Source organism: Triticum aestivum, chromosome 3B (assembly GCF_018294505.1).
Source record: "Triticum aestivum cultivar Chinese Spring chromosome 3B, IWGSC CS RefSeq v2.1, whole genome shotgun sequence".
Lineage (NCBI taxonomy): Eukaryota > Viridiplantae > Streptophyta > Magnoliopsida > Poales > Poaceae > Triticum > Triticum aestivum.
The window spans coordinates 845286775-845313009 of NC_057801.1; the positions used below are offsets into that span (position 1 = coordinate 845286775).

The 26235-nt window shown below is 44.8% G+C and overlaps 1 protein-coding gene and 1 non-coding gene across 2 annotated transcripts; one reads left to right on the plus strand and one right to left on the minus strand.

Annotated features, from left to right (window-relative positions):
* Window positions 1–1412: 1412 nt before the first annotated feature.
* On the minus strand, window positions 1413–1508 carry LOC123073034 (small nucleolar RNA Z223). Its single transcript, XR_006435560.1, has one exon. It is a non-coding gene; the product is annotated as a small nucleolar RNA Z223 (small nucleolar RNA).
* Window positions 1509–24498: 22990 nt separating this feature from the next.
* LOC123072884 (agamous-like MADS-box protein AGL28) lies at window positions 24499–25648 on the plus strand. The gene has a single exon (XM_044496556.1). It carries the CDS (start codon window positions 24554–24556, stop codon window positions 25556–25558), a length of 1005 nt encoding a protein of 334 aa, XP_044352491.1. The 5' UTR covers window positions 24499–24553; the 3' UTR covers window positions 25559–25648.
* The last annotated feature ends 587 nt before the right edge of the window (window positions 25649–26235 follow it).

Genomic DNA, 26235 nt, shown 5'->3' on the forward strand with positions numbered 1-26235 from the left:
TTCCGGAACTCCTCGTGACGTCCGGGATCTCATCCGGGACTCCGAACAACATTCGGTAACCACATACAAGCTTCCTTTATAACCCTAGCGTCATCGAACCTTAAGTGTGTAGACCCTACGGGTTCGGGAGACATGCAGACATGACCGAGACGTTCTCCGGTCAATAACCAACAGCGGGATCTGGATACCCATGATGGCTCCCACATGTTCCACGATGATCTCATCGGATGAACCACGATGTCAAGGACTCAATCGATCCCGTATTCAATTCCCTTTGTCTATCGGTATGTTACTTGCCCGAGATTCGATCGTCGGTATACCGATACCTTGTTCAATCTCGTTACCGGCAAGTCACTTTACTCGTTCCGTAACACATCATCCCGTGATCAACTCCTTGGTCACATTGCGCATATGATGATGTCCTACCGAGTGGGCCCAGAGATACCTCTCCGTTTACACGGAGTGACAAATCCCAGTCTCGATCCGCATAAAACAATAGATACTTTCGGAGATACCTGTAGTGCACCTTTATAGTCACCCAGTTACGTTGTGACGTTTGATACACCCAAAGCACTCCTACGGTATCCAGGAGTTACACGATCTCATGGTCAAAGGAAGAGATACTTGACATTGGCAAAGCTCTAGCAAACGAACTACACGATCTTTGTGCTAGTCTTAGGATTGGGTCTTGTCCATCACATCATTCTCCTAATGATGTGATCCCGTTATCAACGACATCCAATGTCCATAGCCAGGAAACCATGACTATCTGTTGATCACAACGAGCTAGTCAACTAGAGGCTCACTAGGGACATATTGTGGTCTATGTATTCACACGTGTATTATGATTTCCGGATAATACAGTTATAGCATGAATAAAAGACAATTATCATGAACAAGGAAATATAATAATAATACTTTTATTATTGCCTCTAGGGCATATTTCCAACATCATCCTCCCATAGCGGCCCGCTCAGACGCACATGAATATGACGTGGGGATGGCCGTCGACGTCGATGATGTCGACGCAGCTGGCGAGCTCATTCCTCTGGTGGTACACAGAACACCCCCTGAAATGGAGTGCGGGCCAGCCAACCTCGGTGTGCTTGCTTGCACGAACCGAATCCACCAAATACAACAACGGGGAGGTCCCTGTGTCTGCACTTGAGGCGCAAACAATCATGCTTATATTCATTAGATCAAAAAAGCAGGGTAATACTAAGTTCTCTGGTCTAAAAAGCAAACACGAGCAGGAATCTTGAAAGCGCAACAAGTCAAGAAGCACAAAGAAACCAGAACCAGATCAAAACATAAGGAAGAGACCAAGGTATAGTCTCAAATATGTTTAACAGCTAAATCAGTTATGAAATGGCTCAGATTTTCTATCAGGCTAACACAACTTCTCAAAAATGCAATGGCTCAGACTTTACACAATAGTTGTTTCAGTCATCAATTTTCAGAAGCAGAACTGGAATGTTTGCTTAAAGTGTTTATCATCACAATCATGGTCAAACCAGAACACACAAATCTAAAAAGATGACCATTGAATTTCACAGCCATGCATCATTCAACCCCATAACTACAGATTTATGGTCATCCTAATTTCAGATGATATATGTTAATATGTATGCACCTCCTAGTCCCAGGGTAACAATAAGATAGATCAAGATTTGCTGGGGGGTGAATCGGGGGGTACATGTGCTTGAGCGCTGGGGTGTGGTTGCTCTTTGTGTTGGTGAAGAGAAGAGGTCCTTCTCCTCCTCCGACGAACCCATCAACTCATATAGATCACCATCTTCTTTTATTCTTCTGCTTCTTCCTCTTAGAGATGGATGGATCAACTGCAGGATTCCATCCATGGAGTGCTTATTTCAACAACTTGGCAGGGTTGATCTTCAATCACTGCATCAAACAGTTTTTTTGCCAACAGAACAGGGTCAAGTGGCTTCATACAGAGAAAGTATAGCACACGATAATGCATCCTACAGCAGCTCAATACACAACTTAACGATTCAAGCAGCAAATAGGGCAAATATGGAATGGTGATTTCATCTAAAAGATAGCTCCCTCTAAATTTTAGAACCATGTGCAAAGAAGCTCACCTGTGCAGTTGTAGCCGAGGCCAGGCATCACCACGTCCATGGTTGCAGCTAGGCAAGCAAAATCACAAAAAACCAACACCGGTCCCGTCCATCATCTTGGATGTGATGGGGCCCACACTCAGGTTGGCCTAGTGCTTGGCAAAGTTGTTCATCAACCACTACAGCAAACATATAGTTTTTTCAACAAACAAAGGGTCAGCAGCTGGCTGCAACAATGGTACAGAGGAGCAGAACAATGTAGTATCTATCCTACAGCAGCTCATGTACACACAACTTAACAGTAAGCAGCAAAACGGACAAGATATAAAATGGTGGTTCAGCTTATTTACAAGTTAATAATTAAGAGAATGAAAGACCATCAATACATGACATAGCAGGTTCCAAGTGCACTGAGTGAGTGAGTGGACTATTAACCAAAAGTAAGAGATGTGCCGGCAGCTCTATGCATAACTGCACATTGTATTCACAAGTTAATATTTGATTGAATGGATGACCATCAGTACATAACATAGCAGGTTCAATGTGCACTCAATAAGTGAGTGAATTGTTAACCGAAATAATTAAAACCAACCTGGAACATTGGAGACTATGTCGATTAACAGTAGCAACTAGGCTAGAGCTAGAAACTAGTCCACTGTGAACAGGAGCACGGTGCGAGTGTCTAGAAACTATTGTAGAGCCAGAGCAGCAATAACTAAAAAAAACCTCTTAGGTGGTAGGGCAGAGCAGAGAGCAACCTTGTGCGGTGAGTCGGCATCATCGTCACCTCGAGATTGAGGTACGACACGATGATGTCCTCGTCTAGCTCAAGAGCATGGGCGTGTGGTCCAGCATGTTCCTCGTTGATGTTGTCCATAAAGGGCACCTGCTGCTCTAAATCGAACAAACAAAATAATTAGGGATCTGGGAGAGACTAGAACTCCAAGCAACACTCTTTTCACTAGAACATAGATCCCGCATAAGCCAGCTAAGAATGTACCATCCAACAGCAAAAGAGCCTAGCCACAACATGACAGTCAACCACCCTAGCAACATCAGGAGCATGACTATAAACCACACTAAAGCCATATATCTAAATAATCTAGGAGATTGGCATCCACGAGAATAGTCTAGCATTAATCCTAACATGTACATCAATTTTTAACCAACCTGTTGTCAATTGCAATAGACAAATAGCATTGCCACTAGCAACAACAAACTAACTATGCTAAAGCTAACATGAGCATTGCCACTTAAATAATCCATGGACCTAAGAACTGTTAAAAAAAGTACATCTTTGTGTGGTGTGGCAGGAAGAGCAGCCATCGCAACATCAGGAGCATGACTATAGACCCAGCCATAAATAGCTCAGATTAGCTGTTTAGAATGTATACCGCAATCAAAAATCTTAATTTGGTCCCAAAAAAACCTTCGTCCAAGATTGTGTTGCAAAAGATTGCTCAAAGTCAACCGCTGAATTTTGGATTTAGGACCAGTCTTTATGTTGCCAGAAGTCAGCCACAAGACTTGGCCTCAATTTAAGTCAACAATATATACACAACTACTGCTAGCTGCATGTAGTTCATACCCAAAAAGCTACGAAAGCTACAGGACACAGCAAAGGGTGGACAAAATGATATGTACACGACAATATTTAACAATTGTAATTTTTTTCTATTTGAAGCACCCTGCATCACATGTACTCCCTCCGTCCCAAAAGAAGTGGCATGGTTTTAGTTCAATACTAAAACCACGTCACTTATTTTGGGCCGGAGGGAGTATAAGTGTCGTGGTATTAGTACAAATTTGAACTAAAACCACATCACTTATTTTGGGACGAGGGAGTACATTTTAGCAAATACCCATACAATGGTAGAATGTGCATTTGATTCCAGCGAAATTACTAACTGCTCTAGATTACAAATAAAGTAATTCTTAGATGACCAAGGAAAAAAACTCATCACCCCAGGTTCTTTTATTCCACTTTCAATCCCTTTTAGATAATACTTGAATGTGATCTTTTATGATTCTGAATCTTCACATGCAAGGGTATATCTAATTCATCAGAAAGAGCAAAATGCAAGTCATCCTACCACTTGCGTTCGTGTTGAGATTGAAGAAGAGTATATCCAGTTATAAATAATGTATGCAATAAAATGTTTCGGGACAGGAAATTATATCAGTGACAACCATTTTCTGGATTCTAAGCATTTCATAGCCATGAATTCATTCCATTTGTAAGCCTCATAACAGAAAAAAAAATCATATCTCTCGTGGAGGCAGAAAGGAATCCTCTATATAATCATGGACAACACAACATGGTAGCAATGAAATCTTGCGAAGCACAAGTACTGTGACATATTCAACAAGACAAATAACCACAGTAATAAGATTGTGGTGGCTGGAAGACCACCACCAGAGTCAGCAACCAATAGCCGGACCGAGAGAGAGAGACCATGGACTCGCCTTACTGAGGAAGAGGCAGCCGCTGTTGCGGAAGTCGAGGTTTTAGAGGTTACATAACCTCGAAGGATCGGCTATACAAAAATATGTTGCTTACATAACCTGAAAGAAGGGGAAAGGGTTAAACAAAACAAGGCTATACACAAAATTTTATCAGGAAACTCTGACTGAGCTAGAACAATGGCACATGTACTATGCACATGCACATATACAGATTTACAACTAATAATATCAACACATTGATCTTAAACAGAACAGGGGCATCATGCATACCCTGAGCTTTGAAATGAGTCAGAGACGCCCTACTAGGAACAATGAGTTAGGCAATATGACACAGTCCAGCCGACAGCAAAGAGTTGGTGCAAACTATCTACTCTGAACAGAAAAATAAAATAGAATAGAATACCATAGATGACTGCCTAGAAAGAAACTTATTTTGCCTATAAACAAGTCATGAGTGTATATGTATGCCATTGTTGCAAAACTAAAGTGCATTTGACGTGTATATCAAATTCATTTGTACCATAGGAGGTGCTTCGTGTTGGCTTGGTTACATGTTTAAACATGCAAAGCAACTCAATGATCAGTAGACGGGACTGTTTTTATCTTGCAATAAACAAAATCCAAGTTGGAAAAATGAAATATGCTTACGAAACTTATATGTTTTCTGCTCTACTTTCAACCGATATTTTGCAACCCAAGTCATTGACCATTTTTCTGACTAAACATCACCGACAAACAAAAGAGACCCTACCACTTCTGTTCGGGTTGAGATTGAAGAAGAGTATATCCAGTTATAAATAATGTATGCAACAAATGTTTCGGGACAAAATTATCTCATTGGCAACCATTTTCTGGATTCTAAGCATTTCGCAACCATGAAGTCATCCCATTCGTATATCTCCTAACAGAAAAAAATAAAGAATCGTATGTTTCGTGGAGGCAAAAAGGAATCCTCTATATGATCACGCATAGGCAGCAGAACATACTAGACAAGGAATCTAGAAAAGAACAAATATTGTGAAAACAAGACAGATGATCACAGCAACAATATTCCAACGAAATGAATGTGGGCTGCTATTAAGTCTTTGCAGGTGCACCACAATGAACTGCTATGTAGTCTTGAGGTAAAAAATCCACTAAAACCTCGAAATCAAGAAGCAAAAATGTTGCATCACAGATCATAAAACCCTTGGAAGTCACCATGGCACGATGGCCAACACAAAACAAAGTTAACCACGACTGATGGCCATGGACATGCAGACAGCATGAAAGAGAGAGAGAGCAGAAGAGGGAACCATTTAATTACCAGCTATGCGGTCCTGGAAGAAGAATGAGGGCCACCGGATGGGCAAGTCAGGAGGAGTCGGAGAGGAAGAAGAATCCACAGTGCACACCACAAAGTGGCTCTGTGGCTCTGTCATGCACCTACGTGCGTATCCCGCTGCTGCCTTACGTCTCCGTCATGACACGGTGCATCCCCACGATTGGCATGACCGTACAGGGCTTGCCGGCTCCCAAAACTCCTCTCATAAGCATGGTTTTCGAGTCGCGGCTCATGCGAGTCGCTCTGGGGCAGCAACTCGGAAGAAGTCGAGCCTGCGTTGTGACTAGTCGCGACTCAGAGTCGCGAGTCGACACTAACCCGAGTCGAACATATTTTTGCGACTCATAGACTAGTCGTCGACTAGTCGCGACTAGTCGAGCGACTCGAAATCCATGCTCATAAGTTTGTAACTGGGCTCTGTTTTTTTAGTTTCCTGCACTAATGTTGAAATATGTAAATATCTGTCCGAAATCAAAAGGAGGTCATTTGACTGCCCTTTTTGGTAGCTCTAATTGACATAGATTTCATGTATGAACTTTCCAATTATGAGGTCGCTTTCATGATGAAATCCACCATAAAGTAGAGTTGTTATGCCAGCAGTTTCATACTTTGGTTTTAACATGGGTAAAGTCGCGATGGCAATAGCCCTGCTAGTAATAATGAAATTTCCCCCTAAAACGAATACCATATAATTTTATCTCTGTTTTTGGTACGTTTTTGCTCAGGTTGTCCGCAAAACAAATAACCTGCTATCCATGACAACATTACCAACGCTCAAGATCATATGAAAAAAACACCACGTCAAGCAAAAAGATTCACCACAGCAACCATCTACTCCTCATACTGTCAAACAAACACACACAAATAGTTATCCCTAACCACTTCTAATCTAATCCTTCTAACCAAACAACAACATAGTTATCCAACCAAACCAAACAACAAAAATAGGCTATCCCTAACGACGTGGTTGGGAATATCCTAGAGCAAACCAACCTCGCCCTCCAACCAAGTGCCACCTAAGTATAAATTGCACAACACCTACACAACACATGCCTCTTGGTTAAAGAATATGCCTCGAGTGCCTTGGAGTACACAGTAGCATGATTTAACTCCAAAACTAAGCAAGCAAATCATGCATAAATGAAGGGGTGCCTTGGCGCAGCGGTAAAGTTGTTGCCTTGTGACCATGAGGTCACAGGTTCGAGTCCTGGAAACAGCCTCTTGCAGAAATGCAGGGAAAGAATGCGTACAATAGACCCAAAGTGGTCGGACTCTGTCCCGGACCCTGCGCAAGAGGGAGCTACGTGCAGCGGGCTGCCCTTTTAAGCAAATCATGCATAACCACTAGACCAAGGACATGGTCTTAAGTTAGAAATAACCAGGAACCCTATAACCAAACCTAAGCTAACGTGTCCAAAAAAGGGCACTTCTTCATAATCACAGTTTAAACTCAATAAATACAAAATGGTTCCCTATACTAATAATAAGGCAGATATATGCAGTGACAGATAACGCGTAGTGGCGAGGCTCCCGGGCAGCTATAGCGCAGCTATCGCGGCTATTTCACGGGCTATTTTAATCTATGCTAAAATCTCAGGATTCCATCATGAAAGGCATAGTACATCATTGCTTTTTTAATCCTTGCCTCGGCGAATGCAAACAGGACATGAGCTATCTTACAATAAAAAAATGGCAGAGGGGCAAATACATGGCGAAGAACCAAGTAACAAATGGTCGTGCAGCGATCACCGCATTACAATTTTCTTATGAGATTCTAGTGCTTACAACAATAAGACATCAACAAATATATGAAAAGCACTGGCACATCAATATAAAATTGTGCAATATAACAGACAGCTGTAGGCATCCAATTAATGAACTACAGCCACCATATACAATAAACAACAAGTGGTAGGAGTTTTCCAGTTTTGAGGTTGCATTCATGATAAAATCCACCATAAACCATAGTTTTATAGCAGCAGTTTTGTACTTTGGTTTTAACATGAGTACGTCATGCAAAAACCACAACCTGGGTTTGCACAGAATCACCTCTAAAACCAAATGACCACAAGTAACACCTTCGGCTGGATCGACAGCATGATAGAGAGGGGACAGAGGACTTACCCATCAGAATAGTAGCCAGTGCCAAAATCACACGCCTTTTTGAGGATATACCAGTTTTCAAAAGGTGAACTCCAAGTAAGTTCAAGTGGTGAACTCAACCGTTTGGAGACACCGCGGTCCACCTGCCATGCAGTTAGTGAATATTCGGTGAACAATATTATCTAAGAAAGGGAACTTTTTCATAATGACAGTTTAAACTCAGTAAATACAAAATGATTTCTTACACTGATAATAAGACAGACATGTGCTGGGCAATGGTTGGGAAATTGAAATAATTCTACTACATCGAGTTAGGCCGCTAAAATCTCAGGATCCCATCATGAATAACATAGTACATTATTGTTTTATTAATCCTAGGCGAATGCGAACACAGGACAAGTGCTCTCTTACAACAAAAAAAATGGCAGAGGGGCAAATACATGGCAAAGAACTGAGTAACAAACGGTCATGAAGCCATCACCGCATTACATATGTCTTATTAGATTCTGGTGCTTACAACAATAAGCCATCAAAAAAATATGAAAATCACTGGCACAAACATATAAAATTGTATGATTTAACTGACTAGCTGCAGGCATCCATTGATGAACTACAGCCGTCATGTACAATAAATAACAAGTGGTAGGGTAGAATATTTCTACCTCAACTAAACATACACTAGACATCCAGCCTTCAGCTAGCACCTAGCAGTAGTGGCAGCGGATGATGGGTTAAAGCTGGACTGGTGGATCTTGGGTTGAAGGTGGCACACGCGACTGACTACGAGCAGGGCTGGTGGAGCTCATTGTGAGCCTAAACAAACCAGACCAAGAGATAACAGACATAATAACTAGCTAGCTTCCAGACTTAGGAACCAACATAAGCGATGTACTAACTGCAATGACACTCCCCCCTAATAATGAACACCATATACTTTCAACTCTATTTTTGGTAAATTTTAGCTTGGTTGTCCGGGAAACAAATAATCTGCTACCAACGACAGTGTTACAAACGCTCAAGAGTCAAGACATATGAATAAAATCACAACGTCAAGCAAAAAGAATTATGCCTCAATAACCTGCTATCAATGACAGTAGCATGATTTAACTCCAAAACTAAGAAAACCCCTATCAAAATATTAACAGTGAGCAAATCATGCATAACCACTAGACCACGGACATGAACAGCATCACCACTAAATGCAAATCACCAGAAGCAACACCTTCGTCCGATGGCCAGCACGATAGAGAGGGGACAGAGGATTTACTCATCGCAGTTGTAGCCGATGCCGAATATCACATGCCTTCTTGAGGATGCCACTTTGCAAAACGTGAATTCCAAGTACGTTCAACTGGTAAATTCAACCATTTGGAGGCTCGGTCCACCTGCCATGTAGCTAGTCAATATTCGGCGAACAATCTTATAAAAAAAGGGAACTTTTTCATAATTACAGTTTAAGCTCAGTAAATACAAAACGGTTTCTTCTACTAATAATAAAGCAGATATATGGAGTGGCAGTGGGAAATGGTTAGAAAATTCTACTAGAGCGAATTAGACCACTAAAATCTCAGGATTCCATCATGAAAGGCATAGTGCATCATTGTTTTATTAATCCTTGGGGAATGCTAACAGGACAAGAGCTATCTTGCCATAAAAAAATGGCAGAGGGGCAAATACATGGCAAAGAACCAAGTAACAAATCGTCATGCAGCCATCACCGCATTACATGTCTTATTAGATTCTGGTGCTTATACAACAATAAGCCATCAACAAATATATGAAAAGCACTGGCGCGTCAATATAAAATTGTACGATATTTCTACCTCAACTAAACATACACTAGACATCCAGCCTTCAGCTAGCACCTAGCAGTAGTGGCAGCGGAAGATGGGTTAAAGCTGGACAAGTGGTCTTGGGTTTAAGGTGGCACACACGACTGACTATGAGCAGCGATGGTGGAGCTCATTGTGAGCCTAAACAAATTAGACCAGGATATACTAGACATAATAACTATCTAGCTTCCTGACTCAGAAACTAACATCAGCTTTGTACTAAATGCAATGAAATTCCCCCTAAAAATGAACACCATATATTTTCATCTCTGTTTTTGATACGGTTTTCCTCAGGTTGTCTGGGAAACAAATAACCGGCTATCAACGACTGTGTTACCAACGCTCAAGACCATATGAATATAATCACAACATCAAGCAAAAAGAATGATGCCTCAAGTGCCATGGAGTAGACAGTGGCATGATTTAACTCCAAAACAAAGAATACCCCTATCAAAATATTAACAGCGAGCAAATCATGCATAACCACCAGACCGCGGACATGAACTTAAGTTAGACATAACCAGGAACCCTATAACCAAACCTAGGCCATGTAAACTTCATAGCAACCGCAACCAGTTTATTAGTTTATAGTGATAAACTGAAACCATGATTATAGGCAGCGAGAAATCAAATGAAATCAACGTCACTGCTAACCAGGAAGCCTGTAATCAACCAAGGCATGGCATATACAGGATGCCAAAACCACAACCAGGGCTTGAACAGCTTCACCACCAAGAGGCAAATCACCAAAAGAAACACCTTCGGCTCGATGGCCAGCACGGTAGAGAGGGGACAGGGGACTTACTATTCGCAGATGTAGCCGATTCCGAATATCACACACCTTCTTGAGGTAAACTCCAAGTAAGTTCAATTGGCGAATTCAACCATTTGGAGCCACCATGGTCCACCTGCCATGGAGCTAGTCAATATTCGCTGAATAATCTCACCTTAAAAAAAGGAACTTTTCCATAATTACAGTTTCAACTCAGTAAATACAAAACAATTTATTATACTAATAATAAGGCAGACAGATGCAGTGGCAGTGACCGCTAAAATCTCAGGATTCCATCATGAAAGGCATAGTACATCATTGTTTTATTAATCCTCGCCTCGGCGAATGCAAACAGGACATGAGCTATCATTTAAAAAAATGGCAGAGGGGCAAATACATGGCGAAGAACCAAGTAACAAATGGTCATGCAGCGATCACCACATTACATATGTCTTATTAGATTCAGGTGCTTACAACAATAAGCCATCAACAAATATATGAAAAACACTAGCGCAACAATATAAATTGTACGATATAACTTAGCTGCAGGGCTTGAACAGAATCACCACTAAAACCAAATGACCACAAGCAACACCTTCGGCTTGATGGCCAGCACGATAGAGAGGGGACAGAGGACTTATCCATCAGAGTATTAGCCAGTGCCAAGATCACACGCCTTCTTGAGGATCCCACTTTGCAAAAGGTGAACTCCAAGTAAGTTCCAAGTGGTGAATTCAACGTTCGGAGCGATCGCGGTCCACCTGCCATGCAGTTAGTCAATATTCGGTGAACAGTCTTATCTAAAAAAAGGGAACTTTTTCATAATGACAGTTTAAACTCAGTAAATACAAAATGATTTCTTATGTTGATAATAAGACATGTGCTGGGCAATGGTTGGAAAATTGAAATAATTCTACTACAGTGAGTTAGGCCGCTAAAATCTCAGGATCCCGTCATGAATAACATAGTACATCATTGTTTTATTAATCCTAAGCGAATGCGAACAGGACCAGAGATCTCTTACAATAAAAAAATGGCAAAGGGGCAAAAACATGGTGAAGAACCGAGAAACAATCGGTCATGCAGCCATCACTGCATTACATATGTCTTAGATTCTGGTGCTTACAACAATAAGCCATCAAAAAAATATGAAAATCACTGGCACGGCAATATAAAATTTGTTTGATATAACAAACTTGCTGCAGGGATCCGTTGATGAATTACAGCCGCCATGTACAATAAACAACAAGTGGTAGGGTAGAATATGTCTACCTCAACTAAACATGCACTAGACATCCAGCCTTTAGCAGTAGTGGCAGCGGATGATGGGTTAAAGCTGGAGGGGTTGGATCTTGGGTTGAAGGTGGCACACGCGACTGACTACGAACAGGGCTGGTGGAGCTCATTGTGAGCCTAAACAAATCAGACCAGGAGATACTAGACAAAGTAACTAGCTAGCTTCCTGACTCAGAAACCAACAGCAGTGTTGTACTAAATGCAATGAAACTTTCCCCTAATAATGAACACCATATAGTTTCATCTCTATTTTTGGTACGTTTTTGCTCACGTTGTCTGGGAAACAAATAACCTGCTATAAAAGACAGCGTTACCAACGCTCAAGACCATATGAATAAAATAACAACGTCAATCAAAAAGAATGATGCCTCAAGTATCATAGAGTAGATAGTAGCATGTTTTAACTCCAAAACTAAGAAAACCCCTATCAAAAATATTAACAGCAAGCAAATAATGCATAACCACCAGACCACATATATGAACTTAAGGCAGACATAACCAGGACCCTATAACCAAACCTAGGCCAAGTAAACTTCATAAGAAGCACAACCAGTTTAGAGTGGTAAACTGAAACCATGATTATAGGCTGTGAGAAATCAAATAAATTCAACGGCAGTGCTAACCAGGAACCCTATGATTAACCATAGCATGGGCATAAACAGGACGCGAAAACCACAACCAGGGCTTAAATAGGATCACCACTAAAAGCAAATCACCAGAAGCAACACCTTCGTGTCGACGGCCAGCAGGGTAGAGAGGGGACAGAGGACTTACTCATCGCAGTTGTAGCCGATGCCGAATATCACGCGGCTTCTTGAGGATGCCACTTTGCAAAAGGTGAACTCCAAGTAAGTTCAAGTGGTAAAGTCAACCGTTCGGAGCAGCCACGGTCCACCTGCCATGCAGCTAGTCAATATTCGGCGAACATTCTTGTCTAAAAAAGGGAACTTTTTCATAATTACAGTTTAAGCTAAGTAAGTACAAAATGATCTTCTTACACTGATAATAAGATAGACGTATATGCAATGGCAGTGGGCAATAGTTAGAAAATGGAAATAATTTCACTAGAGCGAGTTAGACCGCTAAAATCTTAGGATTCCATCATGAAAGGCATAGCACATCCTTGTTTTATTAATCCTCGGAGAAATGCTAACAGAACAAAATCGCTATCTTGCAATAAATTAAAAACTAGCAGAGGGGCAAATACATGGCAAATACTATCTTGCAGCCATCACCGCAATAAATATGTTTTATTTGATTCTGGTGCTTACGACAATAAGCCATAAAGAAATGTATGAAAAGCGCTGGCGCGGCAATATAAAATTGTATGATATAACTGACTAGCTGTAGGCATGCAATTGATGAACTAGAGCCGCAACGTAGAATAAACAGCAAGTGGTTGGGTAGAATAAACAAGCAGGGCTGGTGGAGCTCGGTGTAGTTCAACCGATACTTTGTTAATTTCTCACTTGGATCGATCGATTTGCTGGTCTAGACAGATTTAGGGGAAATGCACAGCGAAAATCATATTAGATCAAAGTTTCAGTTTTCACACGTCCAATATAGTGCAGCAAGCAAATTGGACATAACAAGTGAGGAGGAGGAATTTGATGAATCTCTACTCATTGCATTTGAAGATATGAAACCTACTCGTACTAGTGTACATCCCCCCCAATCCTCATTACACACGGCCAATCTTGTTGATCCAGTTTCTAGTGTGTCCAACAAATCAAAATCAAAATCAAAATGAGGAAGGAACCGATCTCCACCAACCAACAAGGCACAAGGCGTGAGATTTAATTAATCCACCAGACCAGAGGCGCAGGCAGCACCAGCAGCGAACGAACCCTAGCCGAGCAGACACGGAGGAAGGAAGGAAGGAAGGAAGGAAGGAAGGAAACCAAATGAGGGAAGGTGGGCGGGCGAGAGAGTGGCTGCGTGGTGCAAATCGCGGAGCAGGTGGAGGAAGAGGAAGCTCCATGGCGGTCGGGCGCGGAACCGCCTGGACGAGCAGAGCACAAGGAAGCTGCATCCCCGTCGAGTACCTTGGATTGACGGCCGCGTCGTCGGAGGCCATGTCCCGGCGCGCGCTGGCCGTCGAGGCCCTGGGCTACCGTGGCGGATCTGGGCCGCCGCCGCCGCCGCCTGACCTCTTCTCTTCTCTTCTCTTCTCTTCTCTTCTCTTGTGATGAGAGGGGAGGGGAGGAGGAGGAGGAGAGGGTGGGGGCGGCGGCGATGAGGGAGAGGAAGAGGGAGAGGGCGGAGGCCATGGCCGGCGGCGATGTGGGAGACGAGGCGGCGATGTGGGGAAGGGAACGGAATGAATGAATGAATCGAGGCGCTGCGTCATTTGGGGATTCTTTTCTTTTCTTTTCTTTTCTTTTCTTTTCTTTCCTTGTGAGTGAATGAAAAGAAAAGAATTGATAGTTTTGCTGCTTGCTTGCTTGCGATTGGTCAATCACCCCATCCCACGGATTGCTCTCCGATCCCGCCTCCCTTGGGCCGATCCGACGGCCCTTATTGATTGACCAGTATGTACCAAGTAGAATTAATTTAATAATTAATACGTCTACACGTGCACACACGCACAAAGACTAATGGCGCTCATCCGCTGCATTCACGCAAACAAGTTCTGGACTGATGTTAAGGATCGGTTTGATCTTCATTTACCGAGGCTAGATCCATATACTACTTGGTCTAGAGATATCTTGCTGGATAAGATGTTTTCGGATGGTGATAGATGCAAGATCATCACCATTAATTAATTATGCAGTTTATTTGGTGGGTATGATCCGATGCAGGCAATTAAATGGGTGCATGAAATGTTGTCCCCCCGCTCTCTGAACGTAAGATAAGGGCGAAGGATACATACAATGTGCCGTTCCCTCGTTTTTTGACCCAGTAGAGCAATCTGAATTAGATTTGTCTAGACGAAGACGCCGGTGGGACAATGGTGAGACCACTGTATCCTCCTTGGGTGGAAAAAAGAAACAAATTCAAGTCTCGTTCACCAAGAAAAAAAAAAGGAGAAGATATTCAAATCAACTCACAGAGGATTTGTTTTAGATCCAAGTCAAAACGCGATCGACGATCCATGAGTTTTTTTTTTGTGAAAAGGAAAAAAGGTTCATTGGACGCACCATCTCAAAACTTGGCTCGTACGTCCAACTCATACAGAAACGTTTGTTTCCATGAAAGTAGGAGCGGGAGGTGTAGCCCGGTCTCATATGGCGTTCCTCGGGGCTTGAGGAGTCTTAGACCCATTCATTGCTGAAGTTTTGGCTCTTGGATAAGGGGCGGTGTTTTGCCCACACAGCTTTTGTGGATACTCACATGTGATAGGAAGAGATGGACTGATCGGAGTTAGTCTACCTTTGGAACTCGAACAACAATTCTCGCTCAATTGCACAGCTAGCACCGCCGCCTCCTTTTTTCTCAACTCACGCAAACTGATCGTTGGCGGCCGGCGGCACCCATGGCTCTGGTGCAGCCGTGGACGACGACGTCCAAGGCTCTTTTGCGTGGTGTGCTCACGAGCACCGCTGCTCTTTCGCGGGACAGGAGCTCCGAGGACGACGACGCGTCTGTCATTTCCTCTTACCATTAATTCCTCCGGCCAGAAGCATTGTGTGGTACCCATCTTGCGGTTGATTTGGTCATCAGCTCGTGTTTACTTTACTTGCCTAAGCTTTTGACTCTCGATTTCTTCCTCCCCCAAAAGTATTAGGTGACTTGGGTTATAACCGAACCGAACCGATTTGTCGGTGGACCGAACTGTCGGGCTTGAAGGACGCCATGTGTCGCATGGTTTACTGTGATTTGTTGTCGTGCAAGGTCACTGGATGGCCATGGCGCGCGCCGTGCAGGACCGACCCGACCTCCATGTGCCTCGATCGAGGCCGTGATGAGCGTGGGGCGGGGCCGGATGTTGGAGCTCATGGTCAAGGAAGACGCCGTCAAGGGCGCCGACATGCACTCGTCGCCCATAGAGGGTCCGAGTCTGCTCCGCAAGCTTGCGGAAGAAAAACAAAAACAAAAAGCAAGTCAAACGCGCGTGATATATGTATGATCCACGGAATTTTTTGAGGAGGAAAAAAAAAGAGTTCCTTGGACGCACGCACTCACAGCATCTACTACCTCTATAAAAGAAAGAGATGGGCAGATCCAGACAATTATATCCGTCCATCTACATGATCTGATGGCTCATAATCCTTCCGTGTTTAACCCAACAAGCCACAATTAAGCCACTTACGTACAGTCCATCGATCGCTAAAACAGAACGTTCCCACGACCTCTGGCCCCGCCCGCACGATCTCACGCCCCGCGTCGTTACTCCCGCACAACCTCGCGCCCCCGCGCCATTCCTCCTGCAGCTTCAGATCGAGAAGGATGGATATATCATGAGCAACCATCACCCCTTCTCTTCCTCCATGCGCCGCCGCTCCATCCTTCCCCTCCTCCTCGCGCCGCCCCTCTTTCTACCGTCACCACCCCCCATCGGCGCCCTCCGCAGCCTAGCTGAGCCCCATCGCCCGTGGACGTGTTCCGGCGTCATCGCGCTACAGGTTGTCGTACCTCTGGAGGTGCGGGGTGGTGGTGGAGGCGAGAGGAGAGGTGCAGGATCTTGGCCTTGATGTCACCGATCTCGACGTGGGCAGTGTCTTGCTCGCGTCCGGGTGTCGGTGGTTCGTACCGTCACCGTACGGTACCACCAACGAGGATGGCATCCGATGGCCTCTCCCTGAGAACCGTCTTTGCTTCGCCAATGTATCCCACATGAGCCCAATGTTGAGGGTGTGATTCCCAGTGAGAAGGACCGCCGTCAGGCCGCAATGGACTTCACACCTCCCATTTTCTACTGTTCACGGATGCACGTACTGTTACCTAGAGCAGAAAGCATATAGAGATTATATTAGTATAGATGTATAGAAGTCATGATGATGGACTAAGATAATTCTGTTGCACAATACTATGCACGGAGATTCAGTCATGGCATTTTTTGTCAGTATAGCATGGACATGATAGAGACTGATCAAATAAATGGCACTTGATTTCATCTACTTATATTCTTCAGGGCATGTATGCAAGCGGTGCATGGAAGCTGATACTTGCAATCTGTTTGCGGAATCTGGCAGTGTTCAGTCCAAGAATGAGAATCATGTGATTGCTTGTAAGTGCTAATTGCATGCGCGTAGGACGATGCATCATTGTCCAGTCCAGGTGCGTGATTTGTTTCAGGCCATCTTTTTTTCTGCTTCATGTCCTGTTCTTGGCATGTTCCATTTGGCAATACATCAGATCTTTTTTTAGAGTCAGGTCACTTCAGTTCTTGCAACTCCAGCTGGTATTCATGAACTTTTTGTTCCTGTATTGTTTTCTTAGATCGACTAGAACAAATTCATATTATTATGTTCCTTCAAATTCGATAAAGATTATTTTCTTATGCAGCTTGTTTAGGCATCAGCGTCTCTACTGCTATCTGGGATTGGAGGAAAGGCAGCTCGAAAAACTAAAGCACTAATGAAGCAACAAGTGGAAGTCCAATTCAGAAAGAAGTAGTTTGTTCTATATACTAGATTGGACAATGTTTTTCTGCTGGAAGTCTATTGCTGAATCTTAAATCAAGAGGAAGCTATCTAACTTTCTTCTTAAGGAGCCGGGAAGTTTCGCCAAACCACTACAGTGGGCAAGAGATCAGCTATTTCATTTGAGGTAACACACCAGGCCTGGATTAACATGCCAACTTTCTTGTGATTTGCCTACAGTTAGATGAATTTACCATCAGTTTAGTGTACATAATATATGGACAAGTCAGGTTGCCAAAATTTAATCTGGCATAAGCATGCGTATAAATTTGTTTGCTTAATAAAAGTATGTTTGTAGTTCAGACGTGCTTTGCGTATTCAAAATTTTGTTTTTTAACAAGACATGCATTGCACTTGCAAGCTTACTTGTCTTTGATAGAACAACAAACTGATTTTAGATGCTAAAATAAACACTAAACACTACTTCCTCATGGCGACTATGTGTAAAAAGACGAGGAGATCCCGACTATTGATGTGAAGCCAGGGTGGAAAAAGGGCACGAAGATCACCTTCCTAGAAGGAAGGATCTGATTTTTTCCAGTGCAGATATGTGTTTTCGAAAAGTTAGTGGGATGTAATTTTTATAACACTAGAGTCTATGAAGTTATATTTCCAGATATTTCACTTTTTGCATAAGCTGAGGCACCATTTTATTTTAAAATATTTTCTGAAGTAAAATTTGTGAATAAACTGCATGATGTTTCATGTGTGTGAATTGCACTTTAGCTACAACACTGAGATAACAAGGTGCATAGGATATGAATGGTTATGGCTTGTGGGGTCAGCCGGGGAGGCGACGGCGACGGGGAGCAGCGGCACATCGGCGGACAGCAACACATGTGTAGCACACAGCGGCAGCGGCTGCACGGCCACGACGGACAAGCAACAACGCGAAGCAGGGGCAGGTGGTGGTAAGATTAAGTATCACTTGTCATGTTTAACTCATGGCCAACAAAGAGTAAGTATCACTTGAAACTCACTACATGAAGAATACTGCTGTGACGATTATATACATATATGTTCCACTTGGTTGCTCAGGTAGTATTAATTTCTAATTTCTTATCACTTCCTTTTCTTGCAGTCAAGTTTTGAAATTGGGCTTTGATGAGAAGTTCATTCGTATATGGGAATTCTATCTTGTATTATCTGCCTCTGGTTTGAAGTCATGAGTAGCTAGAGATTACCTGGTACGGATGCATATATGTGTGCTCTTTGTATAGGTTTACCTGCATTATTCCTATTTCCTAAACAAATGTAAGTCATATACTCACTCTGCCCTCTGGTCTTCAAAAAACATCTTTCTGGAAACTGTTTGGTGGTTTCCAATGCAGACTATAAAATTTAAGTTGATGTTGCTTTCTACAATTATGTTAATCTCAGCCATAAGATTCTGAGATCAGTCGACAACAGATCTTTGAGTAAAAAGTAGTAAATTAGAACCTCCAGCGCTCCATCTATGGGCTGGTGCAAGCATTTCGGAGTTGGAACATTCGCTTTAATGAAATGATCAAAGCGTTTGGGTTTATGAAGATTTATGGAGAAGCCTACGTTTACAAGAAAGTGAGTGGGAGCTCTGTAGCATTTCTCATATTATATGTGGATGACATACTTTTGATGGGAAATGATATAGAACTTTTGGACAGTATTAAGGCCTACTTGAATAAGTGTTTTTCAATGAAGGACCTTCGAGAAGCTGCTTACATATTAGGCATCAAGATCTATAGAGATAGATCGAGACGCCTCATAGGTCTTTCACAAAGCACATACCATGATAAGATATTGAAGTAGTTCAATATGGATCAGTCCAAGAAGGGGTTCTTGCTTGTGTTGCAAGGTGTGAAATTGAGCTCGGCTCAATGCCCGACCACGGCAGAAGATAGAGAAAAGATGAATGTCGTCCCCTATGCCTCAGCCATATGGTCTATCATGTATGCCATGACCTGTACCAGACCTGATGTAAACCTTGCCGTAAGTTTGGCAGGAAGGTACCAAAGTAATCCCGGCATGGAACACTGGACATTGGTCAAGAATATCCTGAAGTACCTGAAAAGGACTAAGGACATGTTTCTCGTATATGGAGGTGATGAAGAGCTCGTCGTAAAGGGTTACGTCGATGCTAGCTTCGACACAGATCTGGATGACTCTAAGTCACAAACCGGATACGTGTATATTTTGAATGGTGGGGCAGTAAGCTGGTGTAGTTGCAAGCAAAGCGTCATGGCGGGATCTACATGTGAAGCGGAGTACATGGCAGTCTTGGAGGCAGCGCATGAAGCAATCTGGGTGAAGGAGTTCATCACCGACCTAGGAGTCATACCCAATGCGTCGGGGCCGATCACACTCTTCTGTGACAACACTGGAGCTATTGCACTTGCCAAGGAGCCCAGGTTTCACAAGAAGACCAGGCACATCAAGCATCACTTCAACTCCATCCGTGAAAATGTTCAAGATGGAGACGTAGATATTTGTAAAGTACATACGGACCTGAATATAGCAGATCCGTTGACTAAACCTCTCCCTAGACACTACTGGAATCTGGCACTTTGCCATCTGCCATGGCAGATGGCAAAGGCATGGTCGGCGGATGGCAAAGGCTTTGTCATCTGCCAGCAGATGGCAAACAGTTCGTCTGAAACCCTGCCGGTAAAGGCTTCTTTGCCATCTGCTGGCTGATGGCAAAGAGCCTATGGCTTTGCCATCTGCTGGCAGATGGCAAAGCCTCTTAACGGGGTTAGCTCCGTTAGAAGGCTAACGGCATACTTTGCCATCTGCCAGTAGATGGCAAAGGCTGCAGGCTCTTTGCCATCTGCTAGCAGATGACAAAGGCTGAATGCTTTGCCGTCTGCCAGCAGATGGCAAAGAGATTTTCCATCTGCTGTCAGATGGCAAAGAGCCCAAATAGGCCAGCCCAAATGTTACATGTAGATGACACGTGGCCTCTTTGCCATCTGCCAGCTGATGGCAAAGCTCTTTGCCATCTGCCAGCAGATGGCAAAGTGACTATATTGCCCCATTTAATTTTGTTTTTTCTTATATCAATTCATTTTCATAGAAATCAAACACAAATATATTTATATGACGAATATAGCATATTCAACACATATTACCAATAGTCGTGAACACATATGTATCCAACACATGTTACCAATAGTAGCAAGTTTCATCCGTACATATACATAGTTTCATCAATATTACACAGTTTCATCCATCACTACTAGGGAAAAGGCTAGCAGCAGCGCGTGTTTTCAGGCTAGCAGCAGCGCGGGTGGCCGCGCTACTAATAAGGCGCTACAGCTAACTCATAGTAGTAGCGCGGCCCCAACCAGCGCTACTACTGTTGAACGATATCAGCAGCGCTTTTTAGGAATGCGCTACTATTAACTAGCTGTAGCGATTTCTTCATCCCATGCTACTGCTATATCTTTCATCATTTTCCCTTTCAGTTCTCCTTTCAGATGCTAGAAACCAGGTACTATCTTTCATCAAATTCATAAACCATTACTAGGTACGGTAGTACTCCCTTCGTTTCAAATTACTCGTCGTGGTTTTAGTTCAAACCACGACGAGTAATTTGGAACGAAGGGAGTACTAGGATAACAATTTCATGCATAGCCAACATGCATCCTCAAGCAGTACATGGTCATATCAACGGCCATCATCATATGTAGTTCTAGATGATATCGACGACGATCATCATATGTAGTTCTAGATGATATAGCCACACACACATATGTAGTTCTAGATGATATAGCCACACACACATATGTAGTTCTAGATGATATCAAAGACAATCATCATCCTCAAGCCTGGGCGGTTGGTGTTCCTGATAGTAATTAGGATGGCCTGTCCAACACGAAGATTCTTGCCATCGAGGAATTTCTTCCACCCAACCGAGCTGAAGTGTGTGCGACCGTCCGTGTCCACACGGTAAGTACAGGTTGTGACGGAGCCCCTTGCAGTAAGGCGTAGTCCAGCTGAGCCTTCTTCATCAGGCTCGATACCATAACTCACAGATATGCTCTTTGCCAATTTCTGAATAAGAAAAACATATCAATTAATAAGCATGTGATCGAACTCTACACTAAAACATATATATCATCGACTAGATTCCACACAACATATACCATATCATTGGACTGTACACTAAGTAATTCACACTATTAATTTGCATTTGTAAGTAAAACATACCATATCATGTCGATCAACCATGGTATTTGTCAAGCGGGTCACGAATGGCACCCCGACAAAGTCAGCACGTGGCGGAATTATGTCCCACAGGTTGGACACCTCCTCCTCACTCAGCCTTGTTTTTTGAGCTACGATGGCTTCATGAAGTGGGTCCTCATCATCTTCATCGAGTGGGTCCTCATTATCTTCATCATATTCATCATCTTCGTCATCTTCATCATCTTCCACCAGGTTGAGATAAATGACAGCTAGCTTGGGTCTTTCTGCTCGGAAGTTGAAGCTGATCAACTCACCACCAGTAAGATGCATGCGAGCGACAAAACGGGCCCATCCATCTCCTCCAATCTGCGACATATTGCGTCCTTTCTCGACCTCCATAGTGTACGGCCCCCCAGGAGCCTCAAATGTCACAGTGTCTCCTGTCAGCTTGTTGAATTTCAACCTCACATTGCATGGGACGATCTGTGTAAACTAAGCAAAATGACACAATGCAGTAATGCCAACACTAAAAATAAAATAGTTATTACATTTCATCTAATTTCTTACCGCGGCCCTCGCCTTCTCTCCCCACGGCAGGGCCTTCTCCTTCGGCCACCCCTCCGTCGACTCCGTCGTGGAACGCTTCCTGGCAGGGGAGGCTGCGGGGGCTGGCGCGAGGGAGGAGGGCGCTGCCGACCACCGCTTGCTGGCCGGGGAGGGCGCTGCCGGCGAAGACGAGAAGCTCGAGAAGCTGCAGCAGGAGTTCGACGAGCTGTGCACGGAGCTGGTCGAGTTGAAGAAGCGGACCAAGCGCACGGACAAGGCCATGGCGAAAGAGCGCTCTGCGGGGGACCAGATAGCGGCTTGGTTCGACCCCAAGGCGCGCGACATGGGAGACGAGGACATGGCGGCCTTCTTCGCCGCGCTGATGCAGATGAAGGACGCCGTCTTCGATCGCGCCAACCAGGTTCTCCTCGAGGCGATGCACGCCCACATGAGCCGCATGGCGGAGGTGGCCCCCCCATCGCCGCCGCCCCGGATCTTCGGTGGCAGCACCTTTGAGTACGGTAGCAGCAGCGGCACCGCCAACGACGGGATGGTGTTCCAGTTTGTGGTGCCTCCGCCACAGGAGCAGGGGTTCGAGGCTGGGATGGATATGCAGCAGATGGTGATGCCGCCGCCCCCTCCGTCTCACGTGGTCGCCGCCGGGATGAATGTGCAGGAGATGCCTCCGCCGCCGGGGTTGGCCGCCGGGATGGATCTGGAGCAGATGCAGATGACGATGCCTAAGCCGCCGGGGTTCGACACAGGGCTAGACAAGGAGATAGATCAATGGCTTGATGCTGCCGCGTCCGGAGTTCACTGCCGGGATGGAGACGGTGCAGCAGGGGCTCCATCAACTGAACGCCGGCTTCCGTATGCCTAGATTACATATGCATCTTCTACTTAAGTCTTCGCGTTAATTTTTTTTTTGTTTGAAATGAAGTCGTCGCGTCAATCTTTGGTACATGCTGTGCATCTACCCTGGATCTGGACGAAATTAAATATTTCATCAACATTTTTATTTGGCCATTTCCTTTCCTTATCATGCATTAATGGGTTGTAATCTGTATTGCACCGATATGAATGAAATACAAAGGTCGATCTGTGCTGGATACATCTATCTATTAATTACTCTGTATACTATTACTAAAATAAGGGACAAACGAGCCATCACATGCACTCACATAATCTACAATTTTGACACCGTTTATCAGAATTTTTAATGGCTGAGATTTAAAAGATTCAAAAATTACATATGACTATATTTGCTACAAACAAGTCACGTCAGAGGAGGTACATCCATATGACATATGTATATGCAAATAAAAACTATACATGCAAAAACCGCATGGGGCATGTGGTTAGCAAATTCAAAATCCGTAATACAATACATGTGCAAATACGCGTCTGTCATTTCCTCTTACCATTAATTCCTCCGGCCAGAAGCATTGTGCGGTACGCATCTTACGGTTGATTTGGTCTTCAGCTCGTATTTACTTTACTTGCCCAAGCTTGTGACTCTCGATTTCTTCCTCCCCCAAAAGCATCATGTGACTTGGGTTATAACCGAACCGAACCGAACCGAACCGAACCGATTTGTTGGTGGACCGAACTGTCGGGCTTGGAGGACGCCGTATGTCGCATGGTTTACTGTGATTTGTTGTCGTGCAAGGTCGCTGGATGGTCATGGCGCGCGCCGTGCAGGACCGACCCGACCTCCATGTGCCTCGATCGAGGTCGTGATGAGCGTGGGGCGGGGCCGGATGTTGGAGCTCATGGTCAAGGAAGACGCCGTCAAGGGTGCCGGCATGCACTCGTCGCCCATAGAGGGTCCGAGTCAACTTGCCTGTTTTCTGTTTTTTTTCCCAGAGGAGCAGGAGCCAGGAGATGCGAGTGACTCAGGTTCCCTCCCTCCCTTGACCCGCGTCGTTACGTCCGGTTGAGAGCTGTATCCAAGCTTCGTGCCCTCCTGCGGAAACCACCCGGTGCAACTGATTCAGCTAAGCGCATACAAAAGAAAAAAAAGGAACGCTTTCTTTTGGGGGTGCGAAGGAATAGTTTCTAAATACTCTCTCCGTTCCAAAATAGATGACTCAACTTTGTACTAAGGTTAGTATAAAGTTGGGTCATCTATTTTGGAACAGAGGAAGTAAATAATAGGGTGTACGTAGTTATCCTTTGACGCGTGAGTTTAATGTATACCCAATCGTATCTCATTGCCAATCACGAAGTTTTAATGTACGTAGCCCAGGGAAGAAGGGATTCCTCTTCGGACGCTTGCTATATAAACCCCCCCGACCCCGAGACGTAGCCACACCAAAGCCACACCCACAGCCACTCCTCTTCCTCCCTTTCTCTGAGGCTAGCCACCGAGCAAGCGAGCAATGGCGGCGCCCAACCGGAGAGGTGGCAGCGGCCGGAAGAAGATCGTCATCCGCCGGATCGAGCAGGAGGATGCCCGGTTCGTCTGCTACTCCAAGCGCCGCCAGGGGTTCTTCAGCAAGGCCACGGATCTGGCGGTCCTCACCGGCGCCCAGGTGGCCGCCCTCGCCTTCTCTCCCCGCGGCAGGGCCTTCTCCTTCGGCGACCCCTCCGTCGACTCCGTCGTGAAACGCTTCTTGGCGGGGGAGGCTGCGGGGGCTGGCGCGAGGGAGGAGGGCGCTGCCGACCACCGCTTGCTGGCCGGGGAGGGCGCTGCCGGCGAAGACGAGAAGCTCGAGAAGCTGCAGCAGGAGTTCGACGAGCTGCGCACGGAGCTGGTCGAGTTGAAGAAGCGGACCAAGCGCACGGACAAGGCCATGGCGAAAGAGCGCTCTGCGGGGGACCAGATAGCGGCTTGGTTCGACCCCAAGGCGCGCGACATGGGAGACGAGGACATGGCGGCCTTCTTCGCCGCGCTGATGCAGATGAAGGACGCCGTCTCCGATCGCGCCAACCAGGTTCTCCTCGAGGCGATGCACGCCCACATGAGCCGCATGGCGGAGGTGGCCCCGCCGCCGCCGCCGCCCCAGATCTCCTTGGAGTTCGGTAGCAGCAGCGGCACCGCCAACGACGGGATGGAGTTCCAGTTTCTGGTGCCTCCGCCACAGGAGCAGGGTTTCGAGGCCGGGATGGATATGCAGCAGATGGTGATGGCGCCGCTGCCTCCGTCTCAGGTGGTCGCCGCCGGGATGGATGTGCAGGAGATGCCTCCGCCGCCGGGGTTGGCTGCCGGGATGGATACGGAGCAGATGCAGATGACGATGCCTAAGCCGCCGGGGTTCGACGCAGGGCTAGACAAGGAGATAGATCAATGGCTTGATGTGATGCTGCCGCGTCCGGAGTTCACTGCCGGGATGGAGACGGTGCAGCAGGGGCTCCATCAACCCAACGCCGGCTTCCCGTACTGAGAGCCCGAGTCCAGTGCATATGGACACTAGTTTCGTATGCCTAGTTTACATATGCATCTTCTACTTAAGTCTTCGCGTTAATCTTTTTTTTTTGATTTGATGAAATGAAGTCGTCGCGTCAATCTTTGGTACATGCTCTGCATCTACCCTGGATCTGGACGAAATTAAATATTTCGTCAACATTTTTATTTGGTCATTTCCTTTCCTTATCATGCATTAATGGGTTGTAATCTGTATTGCACCGATATGAATGAAATACAAAGGTCGATCTGTGCTGGATACATCTATCTATTAATTACTGTGTATACTATTACTAAAATAAGGGACTCTCGCCTGTAGCATGGCAGCCAATAAAACACACTCATCTTGGCATCGGGCCATGAACCAAGACGCCCAAACGTCCAAGAAAGCTAAAGTGCAGCACGCCTAAAAAATTATACAGGCCAGCGATACTTGCACGTATGAAAGTCAACTAGAAGTACTATATACTTCAATAGACATGTCTCGTCTATTAGGCAAAAATATTTTGGCCGATAGATTAGGATCATGAGTATGAGAAACAAAAAAGTCTGTGAACATACAAATAAATGGAGATATTTGAAATACAAATAAAAGTACAGGCCTTAAAAAAAAAAGATAGACTGAGGTGTCAGCATGCAATGATTACAAACTACGCA